Consider the following 22,361-nt stretch of genomic DNA (forward strand, 5'->3'; position numbering starts at 1 on the left):
AGCCCCACTTCTGTACAGAGGATTAGAGTATAAAGGAATGTTTGCTAAAGCTCTCCATCCCAAAGAATCACTATTTCATTGTGAGAACTCAAGACAGAACTTGGATTTTTGTTATAGTTTTCAGGAGAGGAGAAAGCTCAGATGCCTCATCATTTCAGCAAGCCCCATACAGAACATATAGGAAGGGACCAAAACGTTTAGTATTATTTGAAGACTGTATGTGGAGGCGGCTCCTTCATCTTCTTGTATGGTCTTGCGTTTTGAAATCCTCTGGAATCTAGAATTCATGAGTGTTGTGGGGAAGTTATTTTCGCTAATGTTCCTGCCTGTTTTTCAAGCTCCAGTTACTGACCATTTAGACCAGAGGGTGTTGGGTAGTAGAGCATGGCTGGGGTTTTTTTTTGTTTTGTTTTTTTCTTTTTAAAAACATTTTAGAACAAACATCTCCACATTCTCCAAGTGACATTCTGAGACAGGGTTGGAACTGATTAAACCCCAGGCAGAGAGAGAGATGCTGTCACATCCGTGCTGAGCCTATAGAGGAGGGAAGAATGCCTGTTGGTGGGCCCACTTCACCTCTGATAGTCGAAGCAAAACCAGAAGCATCGCTCAGCCAGCCGCTCAGCATTCCTAACTTTGCTTCGTTCACTTCTTTAGGCTCTTTAGCCCTAATTCTCAATTCTGCGTTTATGACATTGAGTACTTCTGAAGAGAGTTAACAATTTTTCAATGTACTTTTTAAAAAAAATCTCTTCTCCTGTTTTACTGTTTATTTTATTTATTTATTTTTTGACCACACCGTGCAGCATGTGGGATCTTAGTTCCCCGACCAGGGATTGAACCCGTGCCCCGCTACACTGGGAGCGTGGAGTCTTAACCACTGGACCACCAGGGAAGTCCCCAACAACTTCTTAAAGTGAATTACTTTGATCACCAAAGTATATGATGTTAAAAGATGTCTTGAATCAAAAAAAATGACCCAAGAGTACTTGGGCTCTCAAAAGCTCCGTGTCTCACTCTCAAGAGCATTGCCCTGCTTTGATTTAAATCAGAGCTGAACCACAAGAACGGCATCTTCCTCTAGGCTTTGCCACATCCTTTGTTTTTGTTTTGTTTTGTTTTTTTTTGAACCTAAATATTAAGACCTACCAATTTGTCTTTAGGAAAGTAGAAACTTTAAGACCTTGATGTAGAAGATCGTACATGTACCGGATGATTAAAATACAGAAAGGGTGATTTTCTGGAGCAAAGGGGAAAGATCATCTAAAGCGGAAGCTGGCATTTGTACAGTTAATATTTTCACGTGGGACAATTACTGGAAGAGTAAGCAGAGGAACAAGTTGTATGTGACATTTAAAAAAAGGGCTAAAGCCAACTTAGTGGAGGGCAGATTCCCGAATGGCAATTACGGGCTGTGAGGGGGCTTTAGGTACATACCTGATGCTGGATGCTGATGCCACCAACAGCCATTCTTTTCTGTGGGATGCTTTTGTTGACTTCTTGAAGGAAATGTGTGTGCACAACATCAACCTGACACGAAAGGATGGACTCTCGGTCTTCCACTTGATGACAGTTTCAATGTTATTTTATTGACGTATTCATTGCAGTCTGGGGGTTAATCAACAAGTTTTAAGTGTAATGTATTGGAGGAGATTATTTAGTTTTGAAATCACTCACTGTCTATTTTTGCAACAGTTTTTTTTTTTTTTTTTTACAAATAATTGTACTCAACAGAAACAGCAAGATATTTTAAATGTGTCCCACTTACTGTAGTTTGTCTACAAGGCAGGCTAGATTTTAAATGGACGTTCTGTGAAAAACAAGATGCCTTTTGCTTGCTGTTTTAACCCCATTGTAGTTTTGCTTCATGTTAAAAAGAACTTTATTAGCAGTTATTTAAATTTAGAAGAAACTGCATTTTGGCACTGTACTTGTTATATGTAGCTAAACTTGATGCCTGTACAAAAATGTGGGAGAGAAATATGTATATGGAGACAGTAAAGCTACAAAAGGGAGGGTCTACCTTCATGACTTTGGATGCAGCTAAAATCCCCCACAGATGTCCACCACATGAGCAGGTGATGATATTTTGAAGGCTGCAGAGTCACTGTTTTTTATAGATCCCTTCCAACGTGAATATATTATCATACCAGATTTATGTATAAATGTTGAGGCCTAGAATTTGCATTTTCTAAACCATGCAAGAGTTTTGCCGAGAAGAGCGCTGAAAGAAAGCGGTGATGCTAAAGTGACCACAGGATCTGGAAGAGTGCAGTTCTTTGTTTAGGTAACCACCCCTGGAAGGCAGCCTTAGTGCTTCTCCAAAATCCCTAAAGAAGGTGTCACACAAATACCAGTAACTCGTAACATTTTTGCAACAGTACTATATATAGTGGGGCCCGAAGACTAGCTAATGTCAGTATTTTCCAAATCTTGACATTTCCAGAAACCAGCACATTTTGTGAACTGTTACACTTCAGAAAAGGGGGAAAAAAGGGTTTATAATGCTATTAGCCATTTGCAAACTACCAGTTCAAATATGCTATATTGTAACGTTTTAACACAGGTCATATATTTCTAAACAATATCAAGATCCACTAACTAGTATCATTTTCTATTTTTAAAAGACATGTAAAATGGTTTCGGTGGACTTATTCCAGGAAGAGGGGAAGATAACTTTCCCAGGAGTGATGATGTTAGTAGGGACCATTTTCTTTAGTGACTTAAGCATCCAGACGTGATTGAAGAAATGATACTTTATTATTTTAAACTCTGTAGAGAAGACGAGAGAGTTCTCAGTTTCTCCGGGAAGATGATGACGGCTCTTTCCCTCTCCTGGCTGCTGCCAGGGCTCTCTGGGAAGGAAAGCGGGAGGGAGGTGGTCGGGGTTCCTATTGCTCCGGTCCCATTCCCAAGGTCAGTAGCCTGATGTGTCATGCGTGTGTGAGAGGCAGCCGCTGGTGAAGAGACGTGTTCTGATGAGGGCATAAGTGAAGTAGACAGAGACTGAAACGACCTGTGGGAGGCTTTGGTCGGACAGGGGAGCAGAAGCGATGGTCACCGTGGAGAGAGCTGCGGGGGGACCAGAGATAAGGGCCACAGGGGGAGGAAAGGCTCTGAGACTTTCCCTCTGGGGGGGACTGAGGGAGGTAGGTAAAAGTGCCTGCAGATGTTGGAGGTGGCTCAGACCAGGTGTATTCAGACCAGGGAAAGGGAAAGATGCGCAGATCTTACCTTTCTGCCAGGAAATGCCCGACGCTGCAGCTGGACTGGGACGCTGAGCACAGCTGTGCAGATTTCCCGGTCCCCACGGTCCCTGGGGCATCCTTCTGAGAGGAAGGGATGGTGTCTCGGGCCACACCTGACCCCACCCGGAACTCCTTCCTCCCTGGCCCAGTGTGTGTGCACACATGTGAGCCAGACAAGGCAGATGTGATGTTGACGATCATTTGTGTGGTTGGCATTTAAGGAACGGCACCGAGGAAAAAGGGCACTATTGTTAAGCAAAACCTATTGCTGGCTGCCATTGTAGGAAAACGCGCACTGTCCAGATTTTTAATTAGCAGAGCTTAGGACATGAATTTTCTTTTATTAAACGTGTTTTATCTTGCTTTTTTTTTTTTCTAATGTTTCCACTGGGTGGTGCTGCAGGAATTCCTACCTTTTGCCTTGGATCTACCCTTCCCAGAAAGACGCCTCCAAAGCATAATAGGAGGAAGTCCTGATTTAGAAAGATTTTACAGTTTCAACACAATAGAAGAGTTTGGAGGATGCTCTGGCAGGAAATGCTTCAGTTTCTGGATGTGGAAAAACTACCATCATTTTGTGTCATGCAGAAGTGTTCTTACCGCACTGGGTATATACTTGTGGCCTTCTCCAGCTTATTATTTAGCACAGAAAAGGTTTCAAGTTTATCTGAAAGGTTATGGTTTCATTCTAGTAGAAGTGGCATGGAAGATTTCCTTTCTTTTCGATTTTTGTAAAACTAAACAAAGTGAGCAAATAAACATTTTCTGATGTGAAGGCAACCACAGATTTAAAACATCTCTCTGTGAAGGCTTTATTTGAAGCTGGAGGCATTATTCCATTTTTATTTTGAAGATCACTTACACGATGTATTGATCAAAAGGATATCTTAGATTTTTACTTTTGAAATCCTCTTAATTGTAAAAAGTCTTTTAGTTTGCTGACCTTCATGTATGGAGGGGGGATAGGGTTGGCCTTGCTTAAGAAGTTGAAACAGAAGTTAACATCCCTGCCTGAGGTCATGCAACTCTTTTTTTTTTTTTTTCTTTTTTTTTCCGTGGTAAGCGGGCCTCTCACTGTTGTGGCCTCTCCCGTTGCGGGCTCTGGATGCGCAGGCTCAGCGGCCATGGCTCACGGGCCCAGCCGCTCCACGGCATGTGGGATCTTCCCGGACCGGGGCACGAACCCGCGTCCCCTGCATTGGCAGGCGGACTCTCAACCACTGCGCCACCAGGGAAGCCCCATGCAACTCTTTAAGGTCATGGCTACGATGAGAATTTATATGTTCTGACTTCCAATGTTCCCCTTGCACACAGGATCGAATTTTATTAACATTAACAGTACAAAAATTTAGGTAAAAGATTTTCCATTCAAAGGCCTATGAAATATAAGAATCAGAGGTTAGTGTGTTTGGGGAAATACCCACTGGAAATTAGGGAGCTCATTAAATTGAAGCTAAAATTCAAGAACAGTTAGCAAGATCTTAAGTAAGTTTTACTGAATGCAAAACACCTTTTTAAATTTTATGTGTGTGTCATGGGATGCCATGAAATCCCAAATATGGCTTTCTTAGAACCTGAAAGAGGGCTTCCCCAGAGGTGTTTGTTTTTAAAGGAAAAATTTTTAGCCCCTGCTGGGTGCTCACCAAGTCCCATCAGTCTTGTCGTTTCAGTGGGATCCCCATCCTGTCCCCGTTCGCAGTGCAGTGTTTCTCATGGTACGTGTCATTGTTACGTGAAATGCACGCAGGTTTGGGGCCCCACTCTGGGCCCGGCGACATCACCTACCTTTCATTTTCCACTTTCTTCCTCTTGTTCCACCATACAGTGTGCACACACCGAACAAGAGGATGAGTCTTTCCTGTTGAGAAGGAGCTAGGTTACAGAAGGCACAGCTTCTCACCTCCTGTCTTCATCAAGAGGCAACCTTGATTATTTAGCATTGGATGACACAGCTATGTATTTAAACCAATAGCAGATCTTTTTAAAGGGGAACCGGGTTTTTAAAAAAAGTAATGGTGGGATGGGTTCAAATTTTCTTAAAAACAGAACCAGTTGGAACAACTGGAGTCACAGATGAGGCAAGCCAGAAATGAACAAGAAAACTTCCTGATTTGATTTCTCATAGGAATGTTGTATCGCCCTCTGTGTTAAAATGGGACTTTTCTCTTAGTAGCAGTGAGATGTGCATATAAGAAATGAAGCCTCTGCTGGGGAAACTACGTGTGGTGATTAAGAAGCTGGACTTTGGAGCCACGTGCCCTGTATACAAGTCTCTGTTTTCCCAAAATACTCCTGTGGCCGGAGCGTCTTATTCTACCTTGTTAAGTCATGCAGTATCAAATTCAGATAACGTGTATCAAGTGCTCAACACAATGCGTGGTACATAGTAAATGCTCATCAAATGTTAGCGTTAAAAAAGAAAAGCTCCTATTTAAATAAGTAATGGATTTTTTTTTGTAGGAGCCCTATTCTTGAGAATTCCATGGACACTCAGTATTGGCTGGTGGGGGACGATATAGCTAACATTTCCTTTAGAATGGGACTCTTTGAGATTTATAAATTACCTTTAGGATTTAAATATATCTTTTTTTCTCTACTAGAGAATGTTAGAGTCTCAGAAAGGGTCCATGGACCAAACACAGGAAGAAGATACTGCCCTGGGGATGAGTGTGTGTGTGTGTGTGTGTGTGTGTGTGTGTGTGTGTGTGTGTTCTCTGGGTGTAATTATATGCTTTAGGTTGACTGTATGAGACTGCTGGTATTTGACTGTTTTTGACCCATAAAAAAAATTTCATATGGTTGAACCTAATAGTTGGTGATATGGTTAAGAAACATAATTTGAAATAGCATCATAATGAGAGAGATTATAATGAAGAATGATTATATTTTATTTTCATATGTTATTTATCAAAGCCTCAAAAGTCAAAATTTGTCAGGCAGCCTTGGACCACTAATAATCATACTGATATAACTTCTGCTGTGTGCAGTATTATGAAGTAGTCTTGAATTTTCACTGGGGACTTATTAGTAGTTTTATCTCTTTGAATGTATCCGTTTTCTAGCTCCATACTCTTTTTTTTTTTTGCGGTACGCGGGCCTCTCACTGCTGTGGCCTCTCCCGTTGCGGAGCACAGGCTCCGGACGCGCAGGCTCAGCGGCCATGGCTCACGGGCGCAGCCACTCCGCGGCATGTGGGATCTTCCCAGACCGGGGCATGAACCCGTGTCCCCTGCATCGGCAGGCGGACTCTCAAGCACTGCGTCACCAGGGAAGCCCTCCATACTCTTTTGATCCAAATGACTGCTGTTAGGAGAATTCGTTCAGTATTTTTTTCCACGTTGAATTCATATGGTTAATTACTCTGGGGAAGAAAAAAAAGTCTCAGTGAGTTTCCTTGGGCAATAAGAGTAGCAGTGTTCTTACAGAAAGCAGAGTTTGGCCGTCGTGTTGAGGGTTAAAACAGAGCTGACACACAAGGCAAAATGAAACCAGAGCTGCAATTACAAAGTGGGACAGATGTAGGAGGCCAGGTTTCCTGTGGCCCATTTTCCAGTTTCCTGCCTACAACCTGCAGAAGAAGAGGAAGCCAAATGTTACCAAGTATGAGAGCTGAAAGGGGACGTGCTTCAAGCCAGAATCAAGATCCTCACAAACAACACAGACAACAAAAACAATTGCAAAGAAAGTGAAGGTTCGGGTTTAGTCCAAAAATGTCTGGGAAGGAGCAGCCCATCTGTTTAAAGAAAAAGCATTGTCAGCAGAGCTTGTACTTCTCTGTGAGACTCCATGGGGGCACCTGGGGTCTGTCTCAGGTTGTAGGAACCTCTGATTTTTTACAGTCCTAATCATCTTTCAAGACGTCTGCTTTTTTAATACCATTGGTTACCTGGAAAGATTTTCCCTGCAGTGCCCAGGGCTTCTGAGTCTGTTTCCCGGTCATGTTGACATACAGGGGAGGTGGATGCGAGTAACTGACTGGCTGTAATGAACTACAGCCCCACTTTGGGAAAGCTGGGTGACCAGTTGGCCGCTTTGATCTAGCAGGCTTGTGTTCCTTTAACTGCTTAATAAAATTATGCCTGATGCTTTCAAGGAAGAGATTAAATGGAGATGTGTACATATGTGGAGGACTACAGATCGTACACTATTTGTGTGGCTACCTGATTGTGAGCCATGTGGGGAGATGATGGAGAAGTGGACAAGTCCATCTTTCTCCCAAGGAAAAAAAGAGAAGAATAAAATTCTACTGTGTCTGGGCTCTTTAGCATGTGATAGAAGAGTCTCTGAAGTCAGATGTTACAGTCCCTATGTTAAAGGTAAAGAAATCGAGATCCCAAGAACTTGAGATTCATGGCACACTTTTTTATTGAATGCCTGTGGTTTGCCAGGTGCTGTGTTGGAATTGCTGGGTGACGCTGATGGAATGATGGCTAACAAGAAATAGCTCCATCTGTGGGAGCCTTGTTGAAAGCTTCACAGAAGGCGCAGATGCAGGCAGCATCTAAGCCTTGTTGAAGGCTCACAATGTACAGGGCACTGTGCCCAGCTGCTCCCATACACTATCTCTTTCAAATCGACTTGTTTCTTTCAGGTGCAGAGAAATAGGTGGGTGCTTCTGGGACAAGCATTTATTATTTTTTTTAACCCCGTGGACCGATCACCACCTCTTCTGGCCCAGGAAGAGCAAACTCAGTACCAGGAACATTAGGAAGTTTTGGGATATTGCCAAATTAGGGACCCAAGGGGTATCCATGTGAGGCAGCCAAGAATGAGAAGAGGCCCTTTCCCATCTGCATGTGGGCCTAGCCTGAAAATGTGGGATAAGATAGGGCTGGATGTGCAATCACGGAGTGGGGGGGAATGGCCTGCATATACAGATGTGGGAGGAAGTAGAATGGCTGGAACGCACTTTCCCAGCTGGCGTTAATGTAGCCATCTAGTTACTTTTCCAAAGGAAATTCACCCATGTGAAAGTCTCCAGCAAACCAGTTGAACTGCTTCTCATTTACCCACAGACAACAGAGTTTCAGAAGGAAGGAGGGGTGGATCACACAGTAAAGGGCAGATGTTGTTATTACAGTGACTATCAGTGATTTCTCCGGAAAAATCTTTCTCTGTCCTCAGATAGATGAGTTATTTGAAAAACCGGATTTGAAAAACATTGTGAACTCTAAAGGGTAAAAAAGTAGGCTGAGCGATGGCTGCTTTCCCTCTTTTCCTGTTCACTCTGCTCTTCAAAGCATGGACAATCTGTAGATATTCACAGAATGAATGAGAATATAAACATTTTTTAATAGATAAGAGAGCTTTGAGGGACATGAACTTGGCCTCACCGATTAGCATTTTTTTTACATGCAGTGTTTGACAGTAATTAAGATGTCTTCTGAAAATGTTAATAATCTTAGTTTCACCTTCTCAAAAATAACAAAAAAGACTTCAGTTTGTGCTGCTTAGTTACCAAATATTAATCCTTATTGACCTGGTACCCTAAAATTATTCTGTGCTGAGTTATCGCAGACCACAAATAGTACAAATTGTTGTTTTCCAATTCCTTGCCTTAAGTACAGGTGTTTGTTTTTGTTTGTTTTTTAAAAAATCTTTATTTATTTGGCTGCTTCAAGTCTTAGTTGTGGCACGCGGCATCTTCGTTGAGGCATGGGGCATCTAGTTCCCCGACCAGGGATCGAACCTGGGCCCCCTGCATCGGGAGTGCCATGGTTCCTGACGTTTCTCTTGGACGCTGATAGCATAACAATACAGAAACTCTCAATAGATGTTGCTCTGGACAGAGGAATTGGACTTCAGAGAATTTTCAGTACTAAGTGTTCAAATCCATATTCACTTCTGTAACCGTGCAGTTTTTAACAAGTAAAAAGACATGAACTTGGAGCACCTACTTTGTTTATTTCTTACACAGGAGTTTTTCTCCTTTCCTTGGGCTCTCTCGTTTCTGACTAATTGGTGTTTTTAAGTTGGCTAGTTTCTCTAGTTCCCACAATATGTAGGATTTATAAAGATAATCTGACCCCCCTCAGGCCCCACCTCAGTGTAACTTAAAAAATGAAACCAGAAACATGCAAAGAGAAGTGTTAGGTTGCCACGGATATAAAGAAGAGCAAATAAGTGGGCTTTTCAGCTTCTAAGAATGGAAGCAAAAACCTCACGCTTTGCGTACATGCTCTGTGCAGTCCCGTCTCACGTTATGATGTCTGGTGCCACCTTGTGGCAGATAGAATGCCTGCCTCCAAGGAGAGGAAAGCAACTTCTATGAGGGAGGAGGCGGCCCGAGAAGGGGCCGGGGCAGGTCTAGGTGTCGCGGGGTGGGGCTGAAGCTTAAACAATTTGGGGAAATCCTCTTTGTACAGGCCCCCACCAAGTTATAAATACAAAATCCCTGGAGCCCCTAGACTTGTGCAAGGTGGTGGTCCCTGGAGCATTAGGATCTACCATCAGCTTCACTGGGAGCCCTCCTGGCTGCAGGGTGACAAGGTGATGATGCTGGCGGTCATGGGGCAGGGCTAACTCTCCTTGGCAGCCTGGCCGCTGCTGGAGGCTTGGTGGATTTTGAAGGAGCACAGTAACCTCTGGACTTAGTCGTCGTTGTTGTTTTAATTGAGGCAGAGTTGATTTACAATATTAGTTTCCAGTGTACAACAGAGTGATTCCAAATTTTATAGATTAAACCCCATTTATAGTTATTATAAAACATTGGCTATTATATTATAAACTCCATTTATAGTTATTATAAAACATTGGCTATTATATTATAAACTCCATTTATAGTTATTATAAAACATTGGCTATATTCCCTGTGCTGTTCCTTGTAGCTTATTTATTCTGTCGATGGTTGTTCAGCAGTTAGTTGTGATTTTGGTGTTTTCGTGAGAGGGGGTGTGCTCATGCTCACGTCCTTCTACTTTGCCATCTTGTGTCTGCCCCACGCTTATTTATTTTATGCACAGTAGTTTGTACCCGTATCTTGTCCTTCCCCGCTTCCCCCTCCCTTCTGGTAGCTACGAGTTTGTTCTCTGTGCATCTAGGGCGGCCTTTGTTTTTCAGGCACAAGCTGGAGGTTGTCTCTGGGTAGATCGCAGAGCCATTTCATCCAGGCCCCTACACTGAGCCTTGCTTTTGCCTTTGCCATTGCTGCCCCCCACCCCTGCCCTGCCCACTGTGGGGAACATCTGCCTCTGTCCTCTCACCCTTTTCTTTTTTAAGGTGGGAGAATATTCTTCTCTTGCCTTCTGGCCTGCAGAACCTCAAATGCTCTCCTACCCAAGACTCACTCCTGAGGACACAACTCCATGAATTGTAAATCTGTACCAGAACCTGGTTTTTAGGACCCAACAGAAGCTAAATGTTAGCAAGGAAAGGGGAGAAATTCTGGGCTTGCTCTCTGGAGAGCAGCAGGTCCGTAACTCTAGCTTTCAGCTTTTGAAAGAGAGGGTTTGATCAAATCCTCTCACCCTTTTCAAATTTTCCTCATCTTTTGTTTAAGGCTGTGCTCAAGCTGACTCTTCTAGAAAGCCTTCTCCAGCTAGTCTGACCCTAATCCTGATCCTGATGTGACCTCTATACCCTTGGTAGGAGGCGGTATAACAGAGTGGCTAAGGGCATGGGCTGTGGCCTATACTAACCTCAGTTTTATTCATTCATTTATTTGACAGATGTTTCTTGAGCACCTACTATGACCCGGCAGTGATCTAAGAGTTAGGGCTGCGTCAGCAAGCAAAACAAAGTTTGGGACTCGTGGAGTCAACATTCAAGAGCAGTGCTTTTCAAACCATCTGTGGAGAAGGACCGGTGTTTTTAATTTCCAGTACATTGTGGACTGATAATTTTGGATACCATAAAAATAAATTACTAGGAAAATAAAATTAAAAACAAAGATACCAAAATACAAGCCCCTAGTTTTTATTATAGATTAGGCAGACATAAGATTATATTTCAATAAATAAGAATAAACATAATTGGGGAAATAATTACAAAAAGCTACATATTCGGGGCTTCCCTGGTGGCGCAGCCTGCCGACTGGAGGGACATGGGTTCGTGCCCTGGTCCGGGAAGATCCCACATGCCGTGGAGCGGCTGGGCCCATGAGCCATGGCCGCTGAGCTTGCGCGTCTGGAGCCTGTGCTCCGCAACGGGAGAGGCCACAACAGTGAGAGGCCCGCGTACTGCAAAAATAAATAAATAAATAAATAAAAGCTACATATTCAATGAAAATGCATATAAAGGCAGTTATATAGAAGATCACTATTCATACTGATAACTTTTGTCGTTCTGTAATTTTAGCCAAAGGAAAAAGTCATAAGTGAAATAGAGATTCCCTGTATTAAATGCCTATAAGCACACTTTAAACAAACACCATATTTACGAATACTTCGCTTTTCATGTAGGAAAGTGTTTAGGTTGACTAATTAATCTAGGTTGGATACAACAGTGCTACTTTCAGGAGACGAGGTATATAAACTGTTTCTGTGTTTTGTTTTAATTACGCCTGAGAGAAGCCCGTCTCACAGAGGTATGTTGACCAGACAGAAAGAAGAGATTTTTAAACGCATTTCGGCAAACTCAGGATATTTGTTTTTTAACTTTCAGCTAAAATGCAGCAAGTTTGCTGAATTTTAATCTTCATTCCTTCATTAGTTGCCAGTTCCAGCAGTTTATCCTGTAACATAATACAGTTACAGTTAAATCATCTTTTAATGAAACCCGTGAATTCTAGATTTGTATACACTTTGGGGTTACAGTTGAAAAACTAACCTTGAACATCACACATGGTCCTTCTTCATGTTTCTGACTATTCCATAGTTTGTGCTGACCAGACAAGCCTACTGATCACATACTTGGATGTGGTGACAATGACAAATGGCAGTGAAGTCTCTAAATATTTACTCTCAATTCCTATACTTAACTCATCGTGGACTGGTGACCAACAGTTTGCACTGATGTTGGCACACAGAGAGTAGACTGTGCTCTTCCACAATTGGACCTCAATTTCCTCATCTACAAGGAGGGAACAGTAATTTTATTTAACTCAGAGGGCTGTTGTGGGAATTCAGTGAGATAATGCGAAGTGCTTGGGATATGGTAAAGGCTTAATAGGTAATACCCAACATGTACAGAGAGAACCAAGAGAAGGCCCTTATAATCGGAAAAGACAGATTAATGCATGAATGATAACACTGGAGGACAGACTATGATAAAGTGCCGTAAGGACCCCTGGGATGAGTGTGTTCACATGAATGTGTGAGTGTCAATTATGTCCATTTGGGAGGACCTTTTGATCTTGTCTGTCCTGCACTTTGTACTTACTGTTTGAGGCACCTGACTTAGCACGAGGATGGTGACTGCATTTTACTGTTCCCACCCTGTTTCACGAGCGTTGGCCCTGTTTCTGCTCCTGAGGAGTGGAGGGTGTTCAGCTCCCCACCACCACCCTCAGTGGAAGTCTGCCTGGCTTTAGCTAGTTAGAGTGCCCAGAGCATTGGTGGCTGGTACCCTTGACCCGAGGGAGATGCCAAGGCTGTGATAGGGCCACGTGGCCTGACGGCTCTCATATGGGCCAAGAGGTGCACCAGCGATGATGAGAGTCATCAGTATATACAGTCTATAGCATCCTTTTCTTTGAACCTCCATCCAGAAATTAAAGGATGAATCAATGATACTATTTGTATTCTTTAAAAACAAGGAGTTGAAAACACAGAACGAGGGTGGAAAGTAACCGCTCAGAGTCTGCCTAAGTGTCCCTCCAGCTCTGTGCCAGTGGACAAGCTCTACACTTGGACCACCTCCACCATGACCAGCCCAGGGAACGGACCCAGGTGGGCTCCATCTTCATAAGCAATGTTGTCATGGCTATCCCTTAGGCTGTCGTTTTAGAACACTTCTCTTTCTTCTTTCTGACCCAACAGTTCTCATCTACTTGACTCCCTTCCCCGCTCCAGGGGCACAAGATAGATGGGGACAGAACTAGCTCCAAGGGAAGTGTGAGCACTCAAGGGCCATCTTTGCTGGAGTCACAACAACTTGGAGGCCTCAGGCTAAGTATTTTAAACCAGTGTTTCTTAAGCTGAAGGCAGCAAATATGTAATCAGGGATCTGAGTTTTCTGCCAGAATTTATTTTTAAATCTGTTCTTTCATTTTTTAAAAAATTGAAGTGTAGTTGATTAACAATGTTGTGTTAGTTTCAGGTGTACAGCAAAGTGATTCAGTTATATATATATATTTTTTTCAGATTCTTTCCCATTGTAGGTTATTACAAGATATATTTTTTAACATCTTTATTGGAGTATAATTGCTTACAGTGGTGTGTTTCTGCTGTACAACAAAGTGAATCAGCTATACATATACATATATCCCCATATCTCCTCCCTCTTGCATCTCCCTCCCACCCTCCCTATCCCACCCCTCTAGGTGGTCACAAAGCACCGAGCTGACCTCCCTGTGCTATGTGGCTGCTTCCCACTAGCTATCTGTTTTACATTTGGTAGGTGTATATATGTCCATGCCACTCTCTCACTTTGTCCCAGCTTCCCCTTCCCCCTCCCTGTGTCCTCAAGTCCTTTCTCTACGTCTGCGTCTTTATTCCTGTCCTGCCCCTAGGTTCTTCAGAACCTTTTTTTTAGATTCCATACATATGTGTTAGCATACGGTATTTGTTTTTCTCTTTCTGACTTACTTCACTGTGTATGACAGACTCTAGGTCCATCCACCTCACTACAAATAACTCAGTTTCATTTCTTTTTATGGCTGAGGAATATTCCATTGTATATATGTGCCACATCTTCTTTATCCATTCATCTGTCGATGGACACTTAGGTTGCTTCCATGTCCTGGCTATTGTAAATAGAGCTGCAATGAACATTGTGGTACATGACTCTTTTTGAATTATGGTTTTCTCGGGGTATACGCCCAGTAGTGGGATTGCTGGGTCATACGGTAGTTCTATTTTTAGTTTTTTAAGGAACCTCCATACTGTTCTCCATAGTGGCTGTATCAATTTACATATTACAAGGTATTGAATATAGTTCCCTGTGCTATACAGTAGGTCTTTGTTATTTATCTATTTTATATATAGTAGTGTATATCTGGTAATGTTCTTTCATTTTTTGATGATAGTCTTTAAAAAAAAAACTCACCTAAACGTATTCCAGGTCACCTTATAAAGAATAGTCACCAAATAGCTGAACATTCTCCCTTGGATTTCAGTGCCTGTATTGGAGTCGCTGCCTAATGAACAAGGAACCAAGGTGGATACAGTAGCTAAATGATGCCTTTGAGCTAGGTGAAGGCCAAATGTCCTCACAACGTGTTCTATGCAGAGGTTTCCCTGTTGCTTAAAAAATAATAGTAAATATTTGAATAACACTTATTATGTACCAGGTGTAGTTCAAGTGCATTCTTAGTAACTCATGTAATCCTTGTAACCACCCTGTAAAGGAAATACTTTTATTATCATCATCCCCATTTTCCTTATGGGGATATTGAGGCACAGAAGGGTTAAGTAACTTACCGAAAGTCCCACAGGCAGACAGGACTGGTACTTGCACTTGAACCCAGAGAGTCTGGGTCTGAATCTGCTTTACCCATTATGTAACCTTCCAAGTAGACAGAAGTGGTTCACCCTCTCGCCTGCTGCAAGCTGTAGAAAATAATTGTGCTTCCATGAAAAACTGCATTATCTAGTCTCTAGAGAAAAACCCCTTTGGATGATGTGATTCTGGTTTTATGGAAGCTATTTTACAATCCTGTTAATTATAGATAACTGATAGCAAAATAATTATTGTCTATAGATATGCAAATTCTATTCTATCTTATAGTGTTCAGTTGATTCCTCTCTCACCCCTATTTGTGCATTCATTTCAATATTCCTAATTTATAAATGCCTTTATTATTCAGATTCTTTTTTGAACTCGTTAGAATATCTGCCAAGTTCCTGCTTGACTAATGAGTGAAATAAAATCTTTAACATGTCTTCATTTTATATCTGTAGGAGAGCCATGATTTCACCCATTTTGAAAATTATTTTTTAACAGTTATTTCTCAACTCTTAGTTTCTCAGTGAGGCTTTTCATGACCTTCTGCTCATACATCCCAGGCTCCCCACCCCCTTATCCTGCTCTGGTTGCATTTCCCCATAACACTATTCTTCCAACATACTATGTATTTTTTTTTCATACTATGTATTTTAATAGTCATATGTTTGTTGTTTATGGCCTGCCTTCTCCCTTTGGAATGTAAGCTCCATGAGGACAGAGGTCTTTATCTCCTTTGTTCTCTGATGTGTCCCAAATACCCAGAGGGTGTCTCGGCATGAAATGGACACTCAAAAAAAAAATTGAAAAAAGTGGAGAGAGAATTGGGTCTCTCTCCTCTTTGTAGGGTATAATCATATAAACACATCTTACTCAAAATAACTTACATTGCCATAACCTTTTTGTTGGTTGCCTTTCAACAAAACATCGTGTCATATACAAAATTAATTGTTAATTTGAATAGGGTGGGAGCAGTCTTATTTTATTTGTGAATTTTATCTGGCTGTATAAGAACTATAAACCTTGAGCTCTGTATATCCATTTTTCTTCTTTATATTGAAGGGAGACTATAATAAAAAAAATTAGTGAAAATGATTTGTCAACATGGGAACATAATACACATACCTCTTGCTCCTTTAAAAGGAGGTGTGTGGGGCTTCCCTGATGGCGCAGTGGTTGAGAGTCCGCCTGCTGATGCAGGGGACACGGGTTCGTGCCCCGGTCCGGGAGGATCCCACATGCCGCAGAGCGGCTGGGCCCGTGAGCCATGGCCGCTGAGCCTGCGCGTACGGAGCCTGCGCTCCGCAACGGGAGAGGCCACAACAGTGAGAGGCCCGCGTACCGCAAAAAAAAAAAAAAAAAGGAGGTGTGTGTATTATTCAGATTTGACAAACTGTTTGAAACGATCTAACTGTGCTCCACAGCGGCAAGATCTAGGCTATAAATTACAAAAGAAAAGGAACAGTTGGGGCAAATAGCAGGTAGCTTTGTTCTCTGGAGAGGCCTGGATGAGGTCTTGCCAGCTGCTGTGACTGCGGTCTTGGGTTAGTTCCAACAGAAGTGGTGAGAGAGAGACCATCCACAGCAGGCGGCGGGATTGAGGGTGCAGTCAGCGGGGTACAGAAAGTATCTAATGCGGAAGGATACCTCTTCCTGTAAGAGCAGTGATGCTTTAGAAGTGGATCCTCCTAAATGTAAAAGTGCAGAGTTTGATTTTGCACTAAGAATGGCATTACAAGCACTATAGAATTTAAAGAATCAATCAATAAAAAAAATTAAAAATGAAAAAAAATAGAATAGAATCGTGTGCTTTCTATGAAATTTAAAATAATTTAAAAATATCAGTTGATGGTATTGCAGCTATCATATCATTTCATGAGATTTTAAGATTTCAAAGGATCATGTGTTCATATTGAAAATTAAATTTTATCAACTCTAAAAAAAAAAAGAATGGCATTACAATACCTGATAAAATTTCATCCATTCAAAGTAAGGTCTGGGGAAAAAAAAAGCAGCATTTTCTAGGTAGCCAAAAATTTGATTTGGGAAATTTTTTTGGATTAATAGCATTTCTTTTATGTATTCTATGTATTTTAAGTGGAGATTTGTGGGAAATCGGCTCAGTGAGGCTAGGCTGATGAAATATTTTAACTTAAAACAGACCCCAGTTTGTATAATAACATATCAAACATAAATCTCAAGTATCAACACTTTCTTGAACTTTTTATTTAATAAGAGCCACAGGATGTTGTCTGAATTACACACATTCCTTATAATGGCAGCCAGATAACTTGGACTTGATTGTACCCACATGTTAAGATATAGGACTTTATTAAGGATTCTAGGCATCAAGGAATTAATTATTTTTAAAAAAACACTTAATTTTTCTTTCTGGTGAGAGAAATCTTCATTTGGATGAATTTGCTAATATGTGTTGGTGGTTACGGGGGAGACTGTATTCCCGAGTCACGATGTTAGACTCTTTTTCTTTGCCAACGTCCAGGAGGGGGCAAAGTTTGTAGCTGGCAGAGATGTGTCACAGAACGTGAAGCATGATTGTATGTGAAGACAGCTGTGTAAATGATGAAACTTAATCATAGTTAAAATAAGTTAAGGTGGGAACTAAAATCAAAGAAACAGTGATGGCAGGAACCACAGTGGTGATGTCAGCTGGTGACCCATCGCCCCTCCGCCCTCCTGTTTCCCTCCCTCCCCATGTCCCCACTCCCCCACGTACACTTGCCCATTTCCGTCACACCACTGGCTCTGGCCAGAGAGGATGGGGGCATCCGGAGCCACCCTGGGGGCCCACTGTCTCCCAGAATGACTTCTGCTGAGTGTAGAAGGGGATGACAGATGTTTGTAGATGCAGTACGCTCACAGGGAAATATTTTTGAGACTCATCTCTGAGTAATGTGTGGCCGGATTTCTAACAGTAAAGATTGGTGTGACTGCACACCCATTGAAACTCGTGGACCTACCAGGGTGGAGGAGTGGCTGAAGAGCTGGAAAAGGAGAATGAGGCCCTCAGCACCGGGCTTGACGTGCTTTAGGCAGAGGTGGCTTGATGCCTTAGTCAGCCCTGTTACTCACATCCACCATCTGACGGATCCTCCCATCCGCAGCAGCCGTAGCCTGGCTCTCTCACATCACCTTGGTGTGGGAGAGTAAGGGGGCGGAGGGGTTGTTCCTCAGCCCACCCAGCCTCACCAAAGCTCTGAGTTTGTCGGGGCAACTCTGTGACTGCTAATTCTCAGCTCGTGCCTCCCCTCAGCCCAGTTCATTTATTCCAGAAATCTGGGAGGGCCCTAATGAGGGGGTCCACATCCCCACCATTTGCTCCTCTGCCTTTTCACTTTCTACTCTTTTATGTCTCCCTTTTCTTTCCCTCTTTCCTCCTTCTGCCTTTGCCGTAGGCCGTGGCCATAGCATCCATGGTCATTTTTGTGGCCCACTCATAACCCTCTGAGTAAAGATGTGATCAGGCAATCCCCCTACATAGCATGCTTTCTCGTGTCTAGACACACTTCATGATTGTGAATGTAAGCTTACAGTGTAAAGATATTGCACTCCAGCAAAGAGAGAATTATTTTAGACCAAGATGTCGGGCACTGTAATTGTCAACTCTTGCTACAATGGTGCCGCGTAACAAACAGCCCCGGAAGTCACTGGCAAACAGCAGTATTTATTTTCCTCGTTGGTTAACCTCAGGGATGCTGCTTCAGACTGTGTGTTGTGGGACTTGGCTCCAGGCTTTGGGTTGAGCTCAGGTTGGCTCTGCGCGCCTTTCGTTTTTGGGCAGCAGCTTCACGGCAGTAACAGGAGCACAAGAGGAGAAGTGCAAACATGGGAAGCCTCTTAGACCTCAGCTGAGAATTGGCACATTGTCATTTCTACTCATCATTCTATTGGCTAAATCAAATCACGTGGCCAAGCCCAAATTTCAGTGGGATGGGAAGAAAGTACTCCACCCGCTCTGGGGCACTGCTTCATGGTCACTTGAAAGGGAGAAGGGGTGAAGAATGGAGAACATTTATCCAGTCTACCGTACAGTCCTCATCATTTATGCCCGAGGCACATGGCTCTGATACACGGGCTTGGAACGCCAAGGAAAGGGATTCCAGGAAGCACAAGAAGCTCTGAGGAGTCCTGGTTGGTAGAAGCACTAAGTGTAAAACAGATGGAGGTGTTTACGTTGTCCTCCTGTTCCATCTGGAACAGGATGGCTCGTGTCAATTAAAGGTGGGGGAGGTGCAGGTGGCTGACCACTAGCCTACCTGGCATCTGAGCCACAGACCCAGAAATCCTTTCTGTCCAGACCTCTAAACCCACTGGCAGCCTTCTGCCCTTTAAAATTTTAAAGATATTTGAAAGCTTACTGTCGGAAGTGTTTGGCCGAGAACACACCAAAGAGTTTGAGACAACTGTTAACAATTCTTAGTGCCAATGATGAGAAGAAAGTTGTGGCTCGTCCTCAAATAATAGGAAGCTCATATTAGGAGTTGGAGCTGGCAGGCTGCTGCGGATGCACCAGCGCCGTCGCGCTTACAAGACTCATGAGATGCAAAGGCGGTTTTGATCTAACAATGAAATGACTTACTGTCTTACAGACTGAGTGGCCATTGTGGTGAAGATTGATTTCTGTAGAGAGTATCTCCTTTAAAGAGCCATAAGTAAAGTACCCTGTGGGTGTTTGAAGAACATTCCTAATCGGCTTCCCTTTAACTGAGGAACCCACATTGCTCAGGGAAACAGTAAAATGTGTTCTTTTGGCGAAACATGTGAAAGGAAATAAGGAAATGCATACTTATTGGAGGGCTAGGTATTTTCACATCCATCCCCATGTGGAAAGGAAGAAAAATGACTTGTCAGTCTGAAAGCTGCCTCTTTAAGAGAAATGCAGGAGAGGTGTGGAGTTGACAAAAATATTGGTACAAATAAGACTCCCTAAGGCTGTTATTCTGGCTTCCGGGTCTCCCAGAGTCGTGCATCTTTCTCACTGCTCCCTTGTTCCTGTCCCCCTGGTTACCTCCTGGGGCTTCAGAGTTTCCTCCTTGCGTAATAGGGGATGATCCCAAGTTCTCTCTGGCTTTGTCCCCACCTCACAACTGGCCTTTGAATCTTCCATCTGTGCCAGAAGGCAATTTTCCACCCTCTGGTCATCCCTGGCTCCCTCAGCCCAGCACTAGGATCTTACCACCATTTTTCCCAGATCAAAACCCAGGGCACTTCACGTGTCCAGTCATGACAGTCGATCTGTGGTGAAGCTTTTGAGGCCAGCCCAACTGCCTCTTCTTTCCTTATGTACGAATGTTGATAAGACAAACGGTTGTTATTACTGTTGTTGTTATTATTTTTAGAATCAGTACCCATTGCCATGAAAGTCCTCAGATGTCTGAAGTTGGTAACTGCCTGGGAGAGTGGGGAAAAATTTCCTCAAGAAGGTCCCGTATAAACTGGGTCGTGATGGATGAGTAGTAGGAGTTCACCAGGCTCCAAAGCTAGGGAACAGCATTTTAGGCAGAAGGAACAGCACCTACAAAGTGCACACCAGAGTCAAGGTGTAAAAGATAAGATTTTATAGGCTTTCCTCTCACAGTGGAGAAAAAAATGCTTTTCCCATGTCTGTGCTTGTGACAGATGGGGCTTTTATCTGCCACATGACAAGTGCCTGGGAAAGAGAACGACTCTTCAAGTGGCAGTGACCCATTCCTCAGGTCTATAAACATGTATTAGTCAGGCGCACGCTGCACTCGGGCATTGGGCTGGGTTATCAGAGTGCTGGGAATACAAAGAGTAATCCAACAAAGTCCCTTCCTCACGAAGCTCCCCGTGTGGTCACGCTGATGGAAGTACCCCAGGCCCCACGTAAATGCACTTATCACGGGGTCCAGCGTTTCACACAAACAATGGCCTAGAGGCTGAGCAGCAGAGGAGTTGATAGGATGGGCGGGAACATGTTAATCATCGTGGGCATTAACAATGATTAACGTGGGGGATAGTTTGTATGAGGACTGATTCTAGGAATGGGCAGTTCATTAATCATTTTTTCACATTATTCTCAACACAACCCCGTTACCTGCCGGGATGTGTGTGGCGAATACGAAGGTCACAGGGCTTCCCTGTATTTCTGAATTGTGGCTATTTACAAAAATGCAGCCAGAAGGCACCTGATTCAGAGTGGCCTGTTGGGATGGAAATGAAAGCAACTTTTGATTAGGTTCACTGGGGGCAGAGGGAGGTGCTGAGGTGCCCACCCTGAGCCCCCGATCCCCCCAGACCTGGCACCTGCACTGACGCGGCCCCTCCCTCCTCAGGTATGGAGAGTGCAATCACGCTGTGGCAGTTCCTGTTGCAGTTGCTGCTGGACCAGAAACATGAGCACCTGATCTGCTGGACCTCCAACGATGGTGAATTCAAGCTCCTCAAAGCAGAAGAAGTGGCCAAGCTGTGGGGACTCCGGAAAAACAAAACAAACATGAACTACGACAAGCTGAGCAGAGCCCTGCGATACTATTATGACAAGGTAAGCCCTTGCCCTTACGGGAGGCTGTCACGGGGCGGGAGCCACCTTCACAATCCATCCATGGAAGTGGAAAGTAGGGTACCGTAACGCTATTGGCAAATAGAGGCAATTTATGTGGGTTTTGTTGCTGTTGTTTTATAAGAAAAACTATGCCATAGGGATTTTTTTTTTTTTTTTTCTGGAAGCCCTTAAGGTGTTATCGTGGGTCAAATTTTGTTCCCTCTGCACTTTCTTCTGTGTTGCTGCAGGATTTTGCTAATAACAACAGAAATTAGATGCGGGAAGGTTCTGGGGCCTCCCTCGTGGGTAGTTGCTTGAGTGACAGAATGAATGTGACAATCTAGAAAGTCTGTCCAGTTTGTGATTCACTCAAACAGACTTTGCAGGAGTCGGGGGGATGGCACCTGGGACAGTTTATTTAACATTTGGGCACCCGCTATCCTCACGTATAAAATGGGGCTCATAATAGCGTGGGTTCAGGATTGCCGAGAAGAACTAAACAAGCCAACACACATTAAGCACTTAGAACAATGCTTGGTACCTGGGGATCGCGACTTCGTGGGAAACTTCCCTAATTAAAAGAAAAACCATTCTCATTTTTAAGTCACAGAGATAAGTCAGAGTGCTTTGTTAATGATAACACAGCATAGTTTCCAAAGCCAGGACTGTTGGGGTGAGTAGTTGTGCATTTCTGGAAAAGCAGTTGATGTGCCTGGTAGGGCAAAATTATTGCCCTTTAGGGGTAATCATTTCAGGCCTGTAAATGTTGACCATTTCTGTGTTGATCTGTTGTTGCTGAATATTTAGCCTCCTAGACATAAAGATTTGGAGTCCTAATAAGTATAAGCATTTGTTCTGGTTTTACTCTTCTTGTTGAAAGGTGAATTAAAAACGGATTTAAATATTAGTTCCTGATCTATGTTTGGTGCCTTCCTCCTGCCAACCTCTTTGGAATTCAAGACAGAGGATTGCACATTGCAGGAAGTGGGAGCATCATTAATTATAAAGTGTTCCTTTGTACGATCGTAACTACGCATGATTGTCAT

The 22,361-nt window shown here is 43.2% G+C and overlaps 1 protein-coding gene across 2 annotated transcripts in view; it reads left to right on the forward strand.

Moving 5' to 3' along the window:
* The window catches only part of ELK3 (ETS transcription factor ELK3), a 68,836-nt gene that overhangs the window by 8,833 nt on the left and 37,642 nt on the right, over positions 1-22,361 (forward strand). For both annotated transcript variants that reach the window (XM_022562368.3, XM_022562367.3), the window contains exon 2: positions 21,107-21,315. In XM_022562368.3, coding sequence (XP_022418076.1) covers positions 21,109-21,315 — 207 coding nt within the window. In that variant the 5' untranslated portion in view covers positions 21,107-21,108. The remainder of the gene's footprint in view (positions 1-21,106; positions 21,316-22,361) is intronic.

Source organism: Delphinapterus leucas, chromosome 11, assembly GCF_059928025.1.
Source record: "Delphinapterus leucas isolate spDelLeu-1000000601 "Yukka" chromosome 11, BTC_Dleu_Yukka2, whole genome shotgun sequence".
Classification (NCBI taxonomy): Eukaryota; Metazoa; Chordata; class Mammalia; order Artiodactyla; family Monodontidae; genus Delphinapterus; species Delphinapterus leucas.